Source organism: Elephantulus edwardii, unplaced genomic scaffold, assembly GCF_000299155.1.
Source record: "Elephantulus edwardii isolate Elephantulus edwardi_28Jun2011 unplaced genomic scaffold, EleEdw1.0 scaffold00047, whole genome shotgun sequence".
Classification (NCBI taxonomy): domain Eukaryota; kingdom Metazoa; phylum Chordata; class Mammalia; order Macroscelidea; family Macroscelididae; genus Elephantulus; species Elephantulus edwardii.
In genome coordinates this window covers 12,751,609-12,771,614 of record NW_006399797.1, presented here as the reverse complement: position 1 = coordinate 12,771,614, position 20,006 = coordinate 12,751,609, and the positions used below count along the sequence as shown (strand labels likewise).

The following is a 20,006-nucleotide window of genomic DNA, read 5'->3' as shown; positions in this document are numbered from 1 at the left end:
AGTCCTTGACCTTCTGCATACTCACTTTTAAAGACTCACTGCACTTTAAAAGATGCCTGTTATTAAACCCACTGCCAATCACTGGATTATGACTCACAAAAATCCTATAAAGCTGAGTAGAATTTTACCCCATAAGGTTTCTAGTTTCAATTTTCCACCTCTTTATCAATCTTTAGAGGACTAGACTGTATCACTTTCTCCTACACAGAAGGAAGGTTAACATCACCAGTCTTTTGGTTACATCTGCCTAGCACATACTTGCTATGTGCTATCGAGTCACCAGAGCCCCTAAACCCTGCTCTATATCTTGCCAATTTTATTGTCTCCGACGGACCTATCCCCATTACCCCTGTGACTGAATCAATCTACCTCATCGAGAATCTTCCTCTCCTGTGCTGTCCCTCCACCCTCCCAAGCATGATGTCCCTCTCCAAGGACTGACCCTACTTTGCAATGTGTCCAAAGTATGTCAGTCGAATCTTCAGAATCTTTGCCCCCAAGGAGCAGTCTGGCTTCACCTTCTCAGGGGCAAACTTGTCTGTACTCCTAGCAGTCCATGGTATATTCAATACTCTTCTCCAGCACCACAGCTCAAAGGCATCAACTCTCCCATCATTCCTAGTCATTATCCAGCTATCTGATGCAGAACAAGTAACTGCAAAGACCATGGCCTGTATCAGGTGAACCTTAGTTTCCAGAAAGACATCGTTGCCCTTCAGTACTTGAGAGGCTCTGAAAGCAGACTTTCCCATAGCATTTAGTAGAAGATAAGAATTACCATATATATCAGAGTATTACTTCCAGGTATATATGCAAGGAGCAATGGTAGTATAATTTACCATACCTGCCTACTTACTAAAAGTTTAGTGGGTCAAATCTACCAACCACTCCACTAGAGAAAGACGTACAGGCTTGTCCTGTGAAAATTTATAGCCCCAGAAAGTTGACAGAGTTGCACAACGAGTCAGAATAGACAACTGAAATACATTTGGTTTATTAATTTAGATATATATGCTCAAGAATTTAAAGATACCTGTACACTAATGGTTTTTAACAGCACTACTGACAATAAGCAAAACGTAAAATAAATTAAACTGTAGGTGAATAAATAAAACATCATATATAGTTGCAATTTGATTTGCCCCGCCATAAAGAGAAATGAAATTCTGATATATGCTATGATGTGGATGACCCTTGCTTAGTGAAATATGCCCGACTTGAAATGGCTAATAGTAATTGCTTAAGCTACTTAATATGAAGTATCTAAAACAGACAAATGCATATACCAAAGTTTATTAGTGCTCACCAAGAGCAAGTGGGTCAAAGAGTAAGTTACTCTAGATAATAGTAACAATTACGCAACATGAAGATCGTATTTAATGTTGCTGAACTAATAAACATAGAAATGGCAATCTTGTGGTGCTAATGAAAACAGAATATACCATGGACTTTAAAGAAGTTCTAAAATTAAATAATCATGAATTAAAATAGCTGTGCTAACAAAATTTACTGAAAACTCAATTTTTTTGGTGTCCTAGTGGTAAGAATCTGTGCTGCAATCCTGGAGGTATGCTGATTCAAATCTACCAGCTATTTCATAGGAGAAAGATAAGCCATCTCTTCCCAGGTAATTATTGCCTCCAGACATCCTCTGGAGGGTCACCTATGGGTCGGTTCCAACTCTACAGTACACAACAACAACATATAAGACCAACTGCTAATATCATGCCTAATACAAAGATTTTACTGCATTTAACAGAGTTTTCATGTTTATTTTAGGAAAAATACTTTAATGCACCATTAATGCTTTAACTGCAGTTATCATTTATTAAGAAGTATACAAATAGTCTAAGTTTTTACTTTTCATCCCGTTAGAAGGTAGGCTTTTTAACTCAAAAATAAAGCTGTGGCCAAAGCAGAAGACTCAGGGAGGGAATGGTCTGGGGCCTCATTCCCAGAGACTGCATTCCCAGGAATTCTTAGCTCCCAGCAAAGACTCTGTTGATTAAGGTGAAGTGGCCCCTTCCACTCAGCCTGAGAAGACAGATATACAGCACAGAGACCATTATTGAGCAGCAACTATGCAATCCTGGAAAAAGGAAGGGTTTTGGATAAGATTTCTCAGAAGCTCCTAGCTCCTGTGAGAGGCTCTGTCACCTCAGGGGGGTATTACGTCACATGATGTCAAGAAAGCAGCAGTAGAATCAAACATTACAAAAAACTAAAAGAAGTTCATTCTTCTAAGACAGCAAACCAGAATGAGGATCCAATGAATACCTCAGAGACAAGAAAGCAGAAGAAATATGTGGAGTTTCTGGAGTCCCAAGAACTGGTACTGAAGAAGTTACAAATGTTGGAGGGAAAAGCCATAAGTTAAGAGCAACAAGAATGGGGAAAACCATCATCACAAGACAGGATACAATATAGTACACAGGAGTAGAAACAGAAAAGCGTGGAAATACAATCTAGAATTATCTAGACTGAAATAACAGAAATTCTCAATATTATGGAAGCACAAAAAAACAAACCCCATCCCACCCCCCCCCAAAAAAAACCCACGGAAAAAAAAACAAAAGAAAGGAAGCAGAGAATCAGCATTCATAAGAAAACAATCCAAATATGAACTTACAAGACCAACAGTGAGAAGACAGAAGGAAAATGAAAGGGGTGGGGGGAGAGGAACTAGAAGTAAATTTTCCAGGTATCATAAAAAAGGAGGAAAAACACATTCTAGAAGCTCAGGAACACCAAACAGACTGAATGCCAAAATAAAAACATCAAGACATTATCACTGTCAAACTCTCCAATATCAAAGACAAATACTAAAAGAACCAGAAGAAAAAGAGTCACCTAAAGATGAACCAATCAGATTAAGCTCTGATTTCTCAGAAAAAAACATATGAGAAAGGTGACAAAGGGGTGATATACAAAGAGGCCGAAATAAGTGCCAGCAAGGATCCTGTACCCAACAAAGCTATCCGTCGAATACGAAGGTGAAATTAGGTCATGTGCAAACAAGCAGAAACCATGAATCTAAACCCACTCTATAAGAAATACTAAGTGGAGTCCTTCACACTGAGGCAGCAGAGGAAAGCTAATGGACCAAAGTATGCAACAACCAAAAAAGGACACAGCAAAATGGCAACAATTAAACCTAGCCCATCAATAATCACATTCAATGGGAACAACTTAAGCACTAATTAAGAGAAAAAGAGTAGCAGAATGGATTAAAAAACATAGGTCTCAATATGATGCTTACAAGAGACACATTTTAGAAATGAGGAGAAACAGACTAAAAATCAAAAGGTGGAAAAAATACACCAAGCCAATGGCACCCATAAGAAAGCTGGAGTGGCAATATTAATCTTGATAGTTGTTGAGATGAAAACCAACATAAGAGATAAGGAAGGGCATTATATAATGATTAAAGGCACCATAAATTAAGAGGATATATCCTTAGTTAACATCTACACACCTAACGATAAACCTGAAAATATATAAAGCCACCTGGAGAAATAGACACCACCATAATATTAGTAAGTACACCAATCTCACCAAAAGACAGGTCAACTCAAAAGAAACTCAGCAAAGGCATGGAAGAACTAATATAGTCAATATTATTTAGTCCATCTCATAGATGCATTCAGGGCACTTAACCCAAAACTCAGTTTACTTTCTTTTTAAGTGCACACAATACAATCTCCAGCACTGACCATATATTAGGTCATAAAGCAAGCCTCAACAAATTGAAAAACATCAAAATAACACAAAGTATCTTCTCAAACCACAATGCCATAAAGACAGAAATTAACAAAATAATAAAGGAGATAAAGGGGGGAAAAATATTCAAGTGGAATTATAAAATCAGAGACCCTGGGTAAAACTCAAAACCATAAAGATTATAAGAGATAAAATGGAAACAAAATTAGAAACCCTAGCCTATGGCACAAATAGGCTTGTAAAAACATAGCCAAAAATGCACAATGTGAAGAAGATAAAATTGGCAAATGGTACGTTCTCCAGCAGGTAAAAAAGAGAAAGGCACAGATTTGCAAAAATTATCTGGCAAAGACATTTCAGATAAGGGTTTCAGAACTAAAGTTTACAGAATACTAGTGGGCCACCACAAGGAAAAAAACACAACCACCTGATAACCCAATTACAAAATGGGCAAAAGACACAAAAAAACTTTTCACAACAGTCATCTCCTTCAGATGGCCAAGAAACACATGAAGAAATGTTCAAAATCACTGGCATTCAAAGACAAATCAAAGTAAGAAGAAGATATCATCCCATTCCAGCATCAGCAATAGCAGCAAAGTTTAATAACACAGCAAAAAATGAATGTTGGTGAGGATGTGGAGATTTAAACTCTTATGCACTTCTGGTGGGATTGTAAAATGGTACAACCAATATGGATGGCAGTTTGTTGTTTCAAAAAAAAAAAAAAACAAAAACTGAACACAGAAATTCCTTATGGCCCATCTATTCCACTGCTAGGAATATATTCCAAGAAAATGAGAACTAAGCTACTAACGGAGGTATATACATCTATGTTCACAGTAGCATTATTCACAATAGCAGGAAAATGCAAATAGTTCAACTGTCCATGAACAAATTAATGGATTTGGTTACTTTCACACAAGTGACTACTATGCAGCACTAAGGAACAACTTTATGAAATACTTGAACTTGAGAAAGTCTAGTAAACATTATGTTGAGTAAAATACCTCAATCACATTAGGACACATATTTCATAAGGCCACTAAAATGATTCTAGAGGATAGGTGAAATGTCTGTGTATGTATGGACGTACGTGTGTGTGTGTGTGTGCGCGTGCACGCCTGTGTGTGTGTGCGCGCGCGTGCATGCACAAAGAGAAAAGGAGAGAATGAAGCTTAGAAAAAGGGGAAGAGAGAAAAACAACTGTGACAGTATAGGTTGGTGGGTGGAAGGAGTGCAAAGGAATGGGTAAGATTCAACGCAGACTTGAAAAGACAAGGTCACAATAGGCACTGAGCAATGGTAATTAATTCTATCAAATATTATACCTATGAATGTATATTCATGTACACAGGTGGATGAATGAAACACAAACTATATAAATGTATAAAACACAAAGTATATGTAGAAAATAATGATGAATATGAATAATTATATGCAAATTTATTTTAAAAAAATAAAAATTGTGATCAAATGAAAGAATTGCTGTTTCTGGTGTTTTCCACGTGCAAGTCATAAGAATGAAAATAAATTAATTCAATGAAACCTATACTTAGTATGTAATATTAAGGAAACTTACTAAAAATAATATACAAATACTAAATAGTAACCTCATTAAAAATATTTATCACATTGAGTTGGGTCAGACTCTGGTCATCCTCCAGTAGTTTTTCAGAGGCTGTAAATACTACAGGGGACAGTCCATTTTTATTCCCCCTCCTGCAGAGCAATTTAACAGAAATGAACTTCTGGCCTTTCGGTTGGCAGCACAAATCACTATTAGGTCACCAGAGAGACGTCATTCACCAGTCACTTAAAAATTCTTAATGAAAACCATAATATGCCACAATATTAAGATAAAGTTATTTAACCAGTGGAAGGAAATAAGTTTAAGAAAAAAACAACTTACCATTTGACAGCTAAATTCTGTACCTCTCCATTTTTATCTTCCAGTAATTTCAAAATCATTTTTACCACTTTTCGTTCACTATCATCATCCAATTTGATGGAATCTTTCTGCAATTCTGTCATCAAATCATTTGTAGCCATAAACCTAACAAAGAAAAAACAGAGATTAGCTACTGCTAATATAAAAATTTTAAAGCATCAATTAAAAAGCAATGATTTTTAAATTTAAATCTATCTAACAGAACATAATACAAAACTGTCATCCACTTATTTTCTTTAATGATCACAAATTTAAATCAAAAGCATATACAATGGTAAAACACACTTAGAATTCGCTGTAATCTTTATGTATTTTTAAAATTTTGTTATGTGCCATTGAGTCGCCTGCAACTCATACCAACCCCAAGTACAAGAGCTCTGAACTCAGCAGTATCCTGGGCCAGTCTCCTGTCTCCAACACAGCAATCCCCATTGCCCTAGTCAACCTTTGCAAACCCATCCCACCCAAGGTCTTTCTCTTCTGTGCTGTCCCTCTACCCTTCTAAGCATGATGTCTTTCTTTAGGTACTGGTCCTTCCTGGCCACAAGCCCAAAGTATGTTCAAAATCCTTGCCTCCAAGAAGCAGCCTGATTTCACCCTTTCTAAGACAGACCTGTTTGTTCTCTTCATGGTCCACGGTATGTTCAATACTCAAAACAAGGGATTATTATCCAAAATTATCTTCTCTAAGATTAGTCTTGATTTAAAATTCACTGACAAGACCAGCAATCACTGCCCTTCTTCCAGGAAGCTCTTAACTATAAACAATACAAACCATCTCTGTTTAATAGTGTATGTTGGTTGCAGCAATGAATGAATGGAAATCCAAAATCTCTATAAATGTTCATTAAAATTATTAAAAAATATATACAAATTATCAAATAATTTTACTAAATATATTTTTAAATCTTAAAAAAAATAGCATATGTTGGGTTGTTGTGGGTAAATGTCTTAAATTACAGCGCTGGGAAATTTCCAAAATACAAATTCCCATCCATTCCCCATTCCTTTATGAACTATAGAATTGGGCTTACTGGTCTGATAGAACCCCTAAGACTATGCTATGGTCCTAAATCACCCTTTTAACCAACCTGAAACAAAACTCAACCTGGTTCAATTTTCAGGCAAGCAATACAGGCTTCCAAGGTGACAAAAAACAATTGGGAAGCTCTTGTTCCTTAAAATAATCAACCACATAAAGTGAAAAGAGTATATATGCCGGAAGAAAAGGCCCTAAAGGCAGGAGAGGGGTTCAGAGTTAAAAGGTGACATCAGATAGGCACTTGTTGTTAGGTGCCGTCGAGTGGCATAACGACCCTAAGTACAACAGCCCTAAACTCTCTCTGTCCTGTGCCAATCACACTGTCTCTGACACTCCCATTCCGATTACCCCAGTCACTGAATCAATCCACCTCATAGAGGGCCTTCCCCTCCTGCGCCGTCCCTCCACCCTCCGAAGCATGATATCCTTCTCCAAGGACTGGTCTCTCCTTACAACATGTCCAATGTATGTTAGACGGAGCCTCAGAACCCTTGCCTCCAAGGAGCAGCCCGGTTTAACCCTTTCCAGGATGAATCTGTTTTCCTCGCAGTCCATGGTACCCTCAATACTCTTCTCCAGCATCACAGCTCAAAGGCATCAATTCTTCTATCCTCCTTAGTCATTGTCCAACTCTCAAATGCAAAACAAGTGATTGCAAAGACTATGGCCTGTATCAGATGCACCTTAGTCTCGAGAGAGACACCATTGCTTTTCAGTACTTTGGAGAGGTCCTTGGGTTGTATTCCTAGTAGTAGAATAGCTGGGTCATGCAGAGTTTCTATGCTTAACTTTCTGAAGAATTGTCAAAATGCCTTCCAGAGTGGTTGCACCATTTTACAATCTCACCAAGAATGTAAGAGGGGGTTCCCACTTCTCCACATCCTCTCCAAAATTTATTGTGGCTGGTAGATTTGAATTATATGTCTATGGGTTGGTAGTACAGCTCTTTACCCTCTAGGTCATCAGTGCTTCCTAAATATATAGTCCTTTGTTAATGTGGAAGACAGCTGGTGAAGACAAACGGGGGTGGGAAGGGATGGTAAGACAATATTCATGGGCATTTGGAAAAGAATTGGTTCCTAAGAGAGATTTTTTTTTTCTTTTTTAGGATGGATCTTGAAGGAATAGGAGACTGTATGGAGAACATGGTTTGTAGCTTTATTGTGGAGTTGTTGTTTTTTTTCTTTGAGGGAGCTCTAGTGGCCATGTGGTAAACCACTACACTTCCAACCCAAAGGCATGCAGTTTGAATCCACCAGCTGTTCTATGGGCAAGATGGACCGTTTCCTCTTGTGCAATTTAATGCCACTGAAAACCCAGTGGAGGGTAAACTATGGGTAAATCCCAACTCAATTACACGTACTTTTCTTTTGTTTTGTTTTGTTTTAGTATGATAGCAGCTAGGTGAATGGCAGCAATACTTTTAGAGTGAAGAACTTAAGAACAGTCCAATGTTTATAGAATCTATAACAAACCTAACAGGAAAAAGTTGGAAGGAAAGGCTAATGTCAGGAGGAGAAATGTCTTATATATTAAATATCACTCACTCATTGCCACTGAATCAAAATCTACTCATAAACTGATCCTCTAATAGATTTTCTATTGCCCAACTTTCTCCTTCAGAGCCCCTAGAGGATTCTAATTATCAGAGAGGTGCTACCTTTGGGTTAGCTGGGCAAATCCTATAGCTGAGGCCATCATACCTTTAATGTGTAGTGACACCTGATTACTTATCATACAATATGCTGCATGCTCTGGATAAACCAATAGAAATGATTCCTCTCTTCTAGATCTTTTCTTAGTCTTGTCAATTGTCATCCCAAATCATGGCACTCCCCCACACACCAGAACAAAGGTTGCCCAGTTCTACCCCATTTCCATGATTGCTTACAGATCAGTTCATTGTGATCTCTAAGATTTTCACTGGATGATTTTCTGATTTAAATTCAGATTTAGATCTTTCTTCCAAGTCTGTCTTGGTCTACAAGAATCACTGAAATATGCACAGAATCACAGTATTACTAAAACCTATACAGACAGGTAATTGATGGTTGTGCATTAGACATGTGAACCTGGGTTTCTCAAATGAAGGTAAAGGTCTACAACGGAACTAGCACCACTGCCCTCAAGGAGTATACAACAGGTCAAAATTAAAAAAAAAAGAGGTCAAAGGGAGCAAGAAAAAAAGTCCTCAGGGTATAAAATGCTTGGCTGCTAAACTAAAAATCAGCAGTTTGAACCAAAGTGGATCATAACAAATTATGAGTTACAAAGAGAAGAATGTGGATCCCAAAATATTTAATCATGCTCATGAGAAACCTATAACTTACCAAGAAATAATTGTTCAAATAGAACAAAGGAATACTGCATGGTTTATAATCTGAAAAAAATGGGCATCACAGTCTTATCTGTTTTCCATACCTCTTCAACCTGTATGCGCGGCGGGGGTGGGGTGGGGGGGGAACCAAACAGGATTGGAGGAAAACTCAACAAACTATATTAAGCACATGATAAGACCTTGTTGCATGCTGAAAGTGAAGAGGACTTGAAGTACTTGCTGCAGAAGTTCAAAGACTATATAGCCTTAACATAGATTAAATCTCAAGAAAACAAAAATCCTCACCAGTGGACCACTATCAACATAATGAGAGATGAAGTAAAGACTGAAAATTCTCAACGTCATTCAACTTACATCCACCATCAAGGTTGTTGTTGTTATTGTTGTTAGGTGCCGCTGAGTCACTTGCGACTCATAGCGACCCTATGCACAACAGCCCTAAACTCTGCTCTGTCCTATGCCAATCGCACCGTCTCTGATACACCCATCCCGATCACCCCAATCAATGAATCAATCTATCTCACAGGGGGCCTTCCCCTTCTGCACTGTCCCTCCACCCTACCAAGCATGATGTCCCTCTCCAAGGACCTGTCCCTCCTTACAACATGTTCAAACTATGTTAGACGGAGCCTTAGAATCCTTGCCTCCAAGGAGCAGGCTGGTTTGACCCTTTCCAGTATGAATCCATTTGTTTTCCTAGCAGTCCATGGTACCCTCAGTACTCTTCTCCAACACCAAAGCTCAAAGGCATAAATTCTCCTTCTATCCTCCTTAGTCACTGTCTAACTCTCTGATGCATAACAAGTGATAGCAAAGACCATGGACTGTAACAGACGCACCTTAGTCTCCAGAGAGACACCACTGCTCTTCAGTACTTTGGAGAGGTCCCTAACAGCAGACATTCCCATCGCAATATGTCTTCTAATTTCCTGGTGCCAAGTGTTGACTGTGGATCCAAGCAAAATGAAGCTGTGAACAATCTCAATCGCTTCACCATCCATCTTGATGTTGCCTATTGGCCCAGTGGTGAGAATCTTTGTCTTCTTGACATTGGGCCTCAATCCATATTGGAGGCTGCAGTCCTTGACCCTCTGCAGCAAGTGCTTCAGGTCCTCCTCAGTTTCAGCAAACAGGGTTTTGTCATCTGTGTAACCCAGACTGTTGATAGATCTTCCACCAATCCTGACGCTACACTTCTCCTCACAGAGCCCAGCCTCTCAGATAATCTGTTCTGTATACAGGTTGGAAAGGTATGGAGACAGGACACATCCCTGGCGTACGCCCTTCCCAATTTTGAACCATGCAGTGTTTCCTTGCTCTGTTCTAACGACTGCCTCTTGGTCCAAGTATAGGTTTCTCATTAGCATGATCAAATGTTCTGGTATTCCCATTCTTTTCAGAGTCAGCCACAGTTTGTTATGATACACACAGTCAAATGCCTTTGCAGAGTCAATGAAACACAGATATACATTCCTCTGGTATTCCCTGCTTTCAGGGATCCATCTACCATTAGCTACAATATCCCTAGTACCACGACCCCTTCTAAACCCAGCCTGGACTTCTGGCAGTTCTCTGCTGATGTGTTGTTCCAATAGTTTTTGGATAATCTTCAGTAGAATCTTGCTTGCATGTGAAATTAATGATATTGTTCTATAGTTTCCACCCTTCTTTGGGATAGGAACTAATATAGATCTCTTCCAGTCAGTTGACCAGGTGGTTGTTCTCCAGATTTCTTGGCACAACTTGGTGAGCACGTCCAGGGCAACATCTGCTGGCTGAAATATGTCAACTGGTATACAGTCTATTCCTGGGGCCTTATTTTTTGCTATTTCCTTCAAAGCAGCTTGAACTTCTTCCTTCATCACCATAGGCTCTTGCTCATATGTTATTTCATTAAATTCTTCTATGTCTGCCAATTCTTTTCGATACAGTGACTCAGTATATTCTTTCCATCTTCTTTTAATACTTCCTGGATCATTTAATATTCTGCCTAAAGCATCCTTGATTGTAGCAACTCGAGGTTTGAATTTGATCTTCAGTTCCTTGAGCTTAAGACAGACTAGGAAGAAAGACTGGCCATCCACTTCTGAAATAGCAGGCCTCCAAAAACCCTATGTACAACACAACACATGTAGATTTCAGGTATGGAAATACAACGGAAGAGGAACAGTTGTAAGCAGACACTAGTGATTGGGACATGGAAACTGAGAACCATGAATGTAGGAAAAAATAGGAATGTTAAGGAAGAAATGGAACGCATAAATATTGACATACTAAGCTTTGGGGACAGGAGATGGACTGGCATGGGGCATTTTGAATCAGATGACCATATATTATTCCGGAGATAAAAAGGTGAGGTAAAATGGAGTTGCTTTCATAGTTAAGAAAGTAATTTCTAGATCCATCTTGAAGTACAGTATTGTGAGTGACAGGATAATATCCATACACATACAAGGAAGGCCAGTGAATACCACTACCATTCAAATATATGCTCCAACAACCAGAGGCAAGGAAGAGGAAATAGAAGATTTTTTACAGTTGGAAATCAGTCGAACATGCAATCAAGATGCATTGATACCACCATCAATACCCATGGTAACAGCAATCAAGAAATCAAAATCTGTGTTACACTGGGAAAATATGCTGTCAAAGACCTCTCCAAAGTGCTAAACAGCAAGGATATTAAAGACTAACCTGAGCCTGATCCAGGTCACCGTCTTTTTAGTTACTTGTTACACATCTGAAAGTTGGACAATGACTAAGAATGTTAGATGAATCAATGCCTTTGAGTTGTGGTGTTGGAGAAGAGTACAAAAAAATTCCATGGACTATCAAAAGAACAAGTCTGTCTTGGAGAAGTGCACCAAGGTGCTCCTTAGAAATGAGGGTAGTAAAAGTTGTCATATTCTGGACATGCTGTGAGGAGGAGCTAGTCCTTGGAAAATGACATCATGCTGAGAAAGGCAGATGATCACAGAAAGCAAAGATCCTCTCAACAAGAATGGTTAACACAGTCACTCTAACAATGGGATCAAGCATAAGATATGGTGAGATGGTGCAGGTTAGAGCAAGGTTGACATCTGTTGTTCATAAGGTCACTATAAACTGTAGGCCAAGTAGAAACTGTAGAACCTAATAAAAACGGCTCAATGGAAAACATGGCAGTCTGCTTCTGTAAAGGCAGCAGTCTGGGAACCCTATCAGTTCTGTCCTATGGGGTCACTGGACAGTTATTACCAACTGGACAGGAAAGGGCACAGTTTGGTCTTATGTGGCAGAGGAAAAGGTTAAGATGTTTATTTTCAAACCTCCTACAGAGGTTGAGGGATGGCAAGGGAATAAACGGTATCTATTCGTTATCACATAGTCAGTTCCTACTCATAATGGCCCTCCCTCAGGTTTCCAAGGCTAGAAATCTTTACATCTTTTCTCCTGCACAGCTTTCACCAGTGCAGCTAGTGGATTCTAATGCTGACCTTTTAGTGAGCAGCCCAATGTTACACAATGCACCACCAGAGCTCCTTATGTTGCTGTTATGTGCCTTCCAGTTAGATCCAACTCTTAGTTGACTTTTGAGTGTTTTCAGAGGCTGTAAATCCCATGGGAGAATGCCCATCTTTTCCCTGCAAAGCAACTAGTAAATACGAAATGTCTGCCTTTGGGTTGGCACACGCACCTTTGTTTATTTATTTAACAAATATCATTGGGTAAATACTAAAACAATAAGTGGTGCTAGGGACCATAAACAGTGATGAATCAAGAATAAAAGAACTTAGTAAACTTATGAAGAGACGTATAAAATCAAATGTTAAACTCACTGAAACCATTGCTCTCTAATCAAACTGACTACTGGTTCCTGTACACAAGAGTAGAATTGTCCTACGGTATTTCAAAGCTGGAAGTTTTACAAAAGTAGGCTTCCCAATCTTTCTCATTCAGAGCTCATAGTGGGTTCAAATCAATGACCTTCCAGTTAGTAACAAATACTTAACCAGTGTGAAACCAGGGTTTCTATAAAGCCCAAAGTAAAAATTTATATTGTGTTGAGAGAGCTCTGATGGCATAGTCCATAATTAGTTGTCCTACCAATCCAAAAGGTGCACTCCCTCTGATGGTTCATAGCCTCAGAAAACCCTGTTGAGGGTCAACTCTGAGTTGGAACTTAATTAACAGCAATGAGTTTTAGGGAGAGACAGGAAAAGTAAATGTCTGCTCCTGATTCCTTGGAATACTTTAATTCAGCTTATAATGAAACATTAAAAAGTTGACCATCATTGGTTATCTCACCAGCCAAAATAGTCAACATATACATTCATCAGTAAAGGATTAAACAGTTTAGCCATATTAACACTTTCAGTCTGGTATTTACAGAACCATCCAATGGAAACATAATGTTTTCTTTTTAGGTGTCATATGGACTTCCATATACACAAATGACCCTATCCTTTGTACTCAAGAGTTCGTAGTTAACATTTCTTTATTCTAATGTAGTATTACTTTTCCTAAATGGCAATGTCACACTTTAAAAGAATATAGACGCAAACACAAATATGTAAAATTTTTCCAATAAGTTCACTCTCTAAGTCAATGATTCTTTTATAATAAATGCTGAAACTTTAAAATTTTACTTTTTTTTTTACCCCTCTCTCTGCATTAATGTCCATCACTCATACCGTATGCTGGTGTGCATGTTGCAGTGATACTGGAAGCTATGCTACCACTCTTTCAAATACCACCTGGGTCACTCATGATAGATTTCAGTAGAGCGTCCAGGCCAAGTCTTCAAAAACCCTATAAAATTAAAAAAAAAAAAAAAAGGGGGGGGGGGAGAGGTAAGGCAAGCTCTGGTGGCCTAGTGGCAAGAAGATGTACTGCAATCCCAGAGATAAGTGGTTTGAATCCATCAGATGCTCTGCTGGATAAGGAGGGACAACCTCCTCCTGTACCAGTCAGATCTAATTTGACAGTACAAACACACACAAAATAATAAAAATAAAGTTTAAAAAAAAGCAACCAACCTATAAATAACAGAAGAACACTGCTGGAAAATGAGCACCTCAGAATGGAAGGTACTCAAAATGTGTCCACAGAAGAGCTGTCTCCTCAAAGTAATCTATCTTACTGACAAAAACCCAATGAAAGACCGCCATGTGTTGATGCAGTTAAGACTCAAAATGAGAAACAGCCAGACTACCATTAATTAGAACATGGAATGTATAAATCTAAGAAAACTCCAAGTTTCCAAAAATGAAAGGGAACACAATAAGATCAACATTCTAGGCATTACTGTGCTGAGATGGACTGGCATTGACCATTCTGAATCAGATAATCAATCTCTGAACTCTAGAGTTGGAGGAGTTTTGAAATGCCACGAACTGAAAGAACAAATAAATGATGTATCTCAGAGAAGTGCAGTCAGGCTGCTCTTTAGAAACAAGGATAGTTAAACTTCATCTCATGTACTTTGGATATGTTGTCAGGAAGAGCTAGTTCTGTGGGAGGAAAATATGCTGAGAAGTCAGTGAAAACGAGGAAGACTCTGATACAGTGACAACAACAATGGGAGTGAAGATGGTACAATATGGCTCAGATCTAGTGTTCTGTTCTCAAGGTCATGTGTCACAGTGTACTCAAGGGCTACCCACAACAGCATGAAGGCATTATGTCACTGTCACTTGATCAGAATCCACTGCTGACCCTCCAGCAGGTTTTCTGAGGTTATGGGAGGCATTTTTCAGAGGCATGGTAGGATCCCCTCTTTCCTACTCAGAGGAACTGGTAGACTTGCCTTTGGGTTGGTCACTAAACAACTCCTTCACCAGCCCTTCATCTTGATCATTAAGTGTTGTTAGGTGACATCAAATCAACCATGACCCACAGTGACACTCTGATCAGATCTGTTCTGCCTTTTCATCCTTATCACTTGATATATCTAGAGATCTAAAATTTTAAGGCTGAGATTTTTTACATAAGCCTCTAAGTAAAAAATACTAATTCCAAAAGAAGTTAAGTTGCCCACAATCTCAGAGTTCACAACAAAGAATTTTATGTAACTAGAAATGGATCCTTTGATTGTTGTTAGGTGTCAATGACTTTATAATTATCCCTACTTACAAAACACAGGTCATTCTTCTACCATCCTTACAATTCTTGCTCATTTAAGTCAATGAATTTCAGGGAGAATTTTTTTCTCATCCTACTTTACCAAGCATAACGTCTTTCTCCTTAGATTGGTCTCTCCTGATAACATGTCCAAAACACATTTTAGAGTCCAACCATTGTCATTTCCAAGGAGCATGCTAGCTGTACTACTTCCAAATAAAAACAATTTTTCAGGCAGTGTGTGGTTTATGAAATATTCTTTGTCAACAGTATAGTTAAAAAGTTTTTTTTTTTTTGGTCTACTCTAGTTACTGTCCAGCTTTTGCACATGTAAATGAGGCAACTGAAACTACTTTGGGCTTAGTTATCAAGGTGACAACTATTAACACTTTAAAGAGCTGTATTCTGCAGACTTGTCCAATGTAACAAACTGATTTCTAGGCTCTTGCTTCCATAAGCATTGACTGTGGTTATAAATAAAAGGAACTCCTGAAAAGTTTAATATTTTCATTTATGATGTATGATTCTGCAAGATATCTTGTTTTATGTTGCAGTATAATCAAGTGAAAGCTGTAATCTTTGATTTTCATCAGTAAATACTTTAAACCCTCTTGATTTTCCACAAACAATCCTGGTGCTGCATTCTTCTTCATTTAATCAAGCTTCTCAGATCTGCTCAGCACATAAATTGAATTGCGATGAAAAGATACAACCATGACATCTTTCTTGACTTTAAACCTCTTAGTAGACCCCTTGTTCTGGTCAATCCACTGCTTCTCGATATATATATATATATAAAATTTCTTAGCAACACAATTAAGTTTTCTAGAATGCTCATTCTTGGCAATGTCATCCATAATTTGTTATGATTTCTATATCCAAATGCCTTTGCACAGTTAACTAAGCAAATGTAAACAGATATTCTCTGACTTCAGCCAAGGTTCATTTGCTATTTTCAATGACTCCTCTTTATCCCACACCCTCTTATGAATCTTTGGGCAGTGTTCTGTTGATGAACCTCTGCAATGGTTTTTTTAATTAGTAGGTCAAAATCTCTTTGGATTCCGCAATGAAGAAAATAAGAGTTTTTCTTTCTATTGGCTGCATTTTATTTGTTTCCTTTAGTAACAAAGTAAAATGCTTGTACACATTATCCAGTTGCCATGGAGTCAATTCCAACTCAAGGAGACCCCATGTGAGTCAAACCAGAACTGTTCCATTCGATTTTCAATGGCTGACTTTATAGGGAAGCAGATCAGCAGACTTTTTTTCCCCAAACACCTTTGAGTAAATGCCAGTTTCCAATGTTTCCCATGTGAACTATATTATGGGCTTTGCAATTATTAGATATTTCTAATGTTAATTAACTTGTCATCAAGATCCATCAGATACCCAATGTTTTAAAAATTGCAAGGTTAAAAAAAAAAGTTATGTACACCTAAATAGAAGTAAAAACTTAGAGGGAAAAAAACCCCACACCTACACTGAAAATACATGGGATAATGTTAAAAATACTTGACTTCAAATGTTATTTTAATTAAATGTCATAATAAACACTTAATTGTCTGTAATAAACACTGCACTTTCAACCCAAAGACTTGTCAGTTAACTGGATGGTTAAAGTGGATGACAAAGAAAAAAAATCTTAGAAATGTTAATAAATATATCTTAATAATGCCAAATTACTTAAGTCTTTTACTATTTCTAAATATATTTCTTACAGTGTTCATCAACTTTCAGAAATAGATCAATATAGTCATTTTCTGGGAATGAACTGATCACCCAAGCAATGCTTAGATTCATCAATACACAACAAACTGGTAGATAGTCCTCATCAAGTTCAACCTTTCTACATGTTGTTGTTATGTGCCGTCGAGTTGTTTGGGACTCATAGCGACCCTATGTACAACAGCCCTAAACCATGCTCTATCCTGTGCCAATCTCATTGCCTCTGACACTGAATCAATCCACCTCATAGAGGGTCTTCCCCTCCTCCGCTGTCCCTCTACTCTACCGAGCAGGATGTCCCTTTCTAAAGACCTGTCTCTCCTTACAACATGTCCAAAGTATGTCAGACGAAGCCCCAGAATCCTTGCCTCCAAGGAGGAGCCTGGTTTGATCCTCTCTACGATGAATCTGTTTTTCTTGGCAGTCCATGGTACATTCAATACTCTTCTCCAGCACCACAGCTCAAAGGCGTCAATTCTCCTTCTATCCTCCCTAGTCATGGTCCAACTCTCTGATGCATAACAAGTGATTGCAAAAACCATGGCCTGTATCAGGCACACCTTAGTCTCCAGAGAGACACTGTTGCTCTTGAGTATTTTGGAGAGGTCCCTAACCGAAGACTTTCCCACTGCAATATTTTTTTTTATTTCCTGGTTACCGGTGCCAAGAGTGTTGACCATGGAGCCAAACAAACTGAAGCTGTGAACAATCTCAATCTCTTCGCCATCCATCCTGATGCCACCGATTGGTCATAAAATATAAACATTTTTGCTTTACTATAATGTAAGAAAGACACTTATGTTAGTGATTTTGAATAATTAAAATTGTATCATTATATGAAGTGTGACCTTCTGAATGAAAGTGGATGCAATTTGAATGGTTTTTAGTAATTATAATGACTGAATAAAACTGAAAGAGAAAAAAAATCAGACCACATAACCTAAACAGGTAAAAGTGATGAATGTATATACACAAACATTTGAACCAAATTTCAATAACCAATACACAGCAAAGCAGTATTTTTTAAACTCTGATTCTTCCAATAAACTAATCTTAAAAATAGAACTAGAATAAATCTAAACTTTCAAAACAAACTTCCAAAAAGACACATCACCAAAATCTTCAGTGTTACGAAACTGAGTTTTTAGAGCTCTATATACACTTAAAAAAAAAAAAAAAATTTAAAAAATCTCCTTACAGAGCAGAACTTCAAATGGTATTTGGCTTTAAAGTCACAGACCTAAAACTCTCTTGGCCATTATGGATCTCTTCTAAGAAACAGAAATTTCCTCCTTGTCCTTAGCCACAATTCTAACGGGAAATTTCGGCCTTTCTTTGGAAATGCACTGGACTTCTAACAACAGTCCCAGAGAATAAGACTCAGTACCAAAGTAATACATTTTTCTTGGTTTTGTTGTGTTTTGATTTAAAAAAAAATAGAATGCTTATTTTTGAGGGAAGAGAAGCAGGAATAATAATATAAAAGTCACTGTAGCGGGGGAAAAAAGAAACCAATAGCTCTGTGATAAAAAGTAACAATTCTTCAACATGCAAGTTAACCAAGAATTTAGAACTGACCAAGCAGATCCCCTGGAAGAGAATCTCTTAAGATATTCACGGGCCTCAAGTTAGCAAACCTCTACTCTCTGTTATGAACCATTTACTCGGGTTACTTTTCCGTTTCACGTTCGGCAATTCACTCCTTAGGCAGTGATTTTGGATGTAAGGCGGAAACCCCGAGTTCCATCAGGGGGGTTAACTTGTTAAGGGAAAAAGTGACCGAGATGCTGGCGGAGAAAACCTCCAAGCCAAGTTTCCTTCACCCAGACCCCCACCCCTCCTCCCCACCTTCAAGAAGAATACAAAGGGTGCATAAGCCGAACCAACCAGAGCGCCGGTCAAAGTTAACCGTTCCAGGCTGAACCCTATGCCCACGCTAACCCCACTCCAAGCGGCCTACGAGGCGGCGGCGGGCGGGCACCGAGTGGGCAGCGGGGCAGCCTCGGCCCCTGTGAGCAAGGAGGCCTAGCGCTTCGGCGGGCCGGCGGCTAGGCCCCACTGGCCGGTCCCCGGGCTTAGCGCAGCCCCTTCCCCACGGCGCAGGATGTTTTCGGCCCTTCGCGCTACCTGGGACGCGAGGCTCACTCCCCGGGGGCTGCGATGGCGAGGGGGGCGTTTGGGGACGCAGACGGAAGGGTGCGGGGCCGGCGGCGGGGAAGGGCCTCCCGAGGAGAATGGGGAGATGGGAAAGGCGGGGGAGGAATGGGGCCTAACGGGATGCAGAGCGGAGAAGTGGGCTGGGGACCCCGGGGGAAGCAAGGAAACCGGCCCCGGCCGAAGGGGTGGGGCAAAGCCTACAGCCAGGGCCCAGCACAGCGGAGGGGGAGCCCCGAGGGCGGCAAGGATTTCGGCCTCACCTAAAGTCCTTGTCGCTGGATGTCATTTTCTCCAGCAAATTGGAAATATGGTACGAGGCGCTCGCCATGTTGACGGCCGCGATCCCGCCCGCTGGCGCTGCTGGTGCTGTTACCCGCCGCCGCTGCTGCTGGGGCTCCTCCTCTCGATTGCGGCGGCTCCCGCTTCCAGGGTCGCAGCGCGACGCCGACGCGGACTAGGGAGGCGCCTCAGTGGGCTGCCCCCTCCCCGGCGAGGCGAGGGCCTGTCTCGGGAAAAATGGAGGCTACGTTACCCGCCTAACGACGGCGCTGCTCGCGGGGAGAACGAGTTCATGGGCGGCAGAGCGATACGGCAGGGCCTCCCCAGGAAGCCAGACGCTTCAACTCAGGTTCTTCTCACTCGCACACCCTTCGCGCTCACTCCCTAGGGCAAATGGCCAAAGCCCGCCTCTTTCACTCCGGGGGCGGGCGTGGTAAACGCGACACGCTGCGGAGAACCCAGGTCAAAGTTCACGAAGAACCCCTCACGCAACTTTCGCGCTAGTTAAAAAGCGATCCTGATGGCTAATGCTGCTGTCAATCTTCGCGTGCATGGTTTAAGGAGGCAAGCCCAAGGCCAGAGGCGGTATTCTCGCGATAGTTCAGAGCGACGGTTAAAGGCACGGAGGCGAATGGCACAAGCACCCTTCACTAATGTGAATCGACTTGAATATTAATTTCTACAGAACA

General features: G+C 39.9%; 1 protein-coding gene across 1 annotated transcript in view; it reads right to left on the bottom strand.

The window, feature by feature from the left end:
• The window catches only part of LOC102869715 (cullin-associated NEDD8-dissociated protein 1-like), a 52,468-nt gene extending 32,677 nt beyond the window's left edge, over positions 1-19,791 (bottom strand). Inside the window, exons 1-2 of the mRNA XM_006886068.1 lie at positions 19,299-19,791; positions 5,633-5,776 (exon numbers count right to left, since the gene is read on the bottom strand). Coding sequence (XP_006886130.1) covers positions 5,633-5,776; positions 19,299-19,366 — 212 coding nt within the window. The 5' untranslated portion in view covers positions 19,367-19,791. The remainder of the gene's footprint in view (positions 1-5,632; positions 5,777-19,298) is intronic.
• Positions 19,792-20,006: the final 215 nt, after the last annotated feature.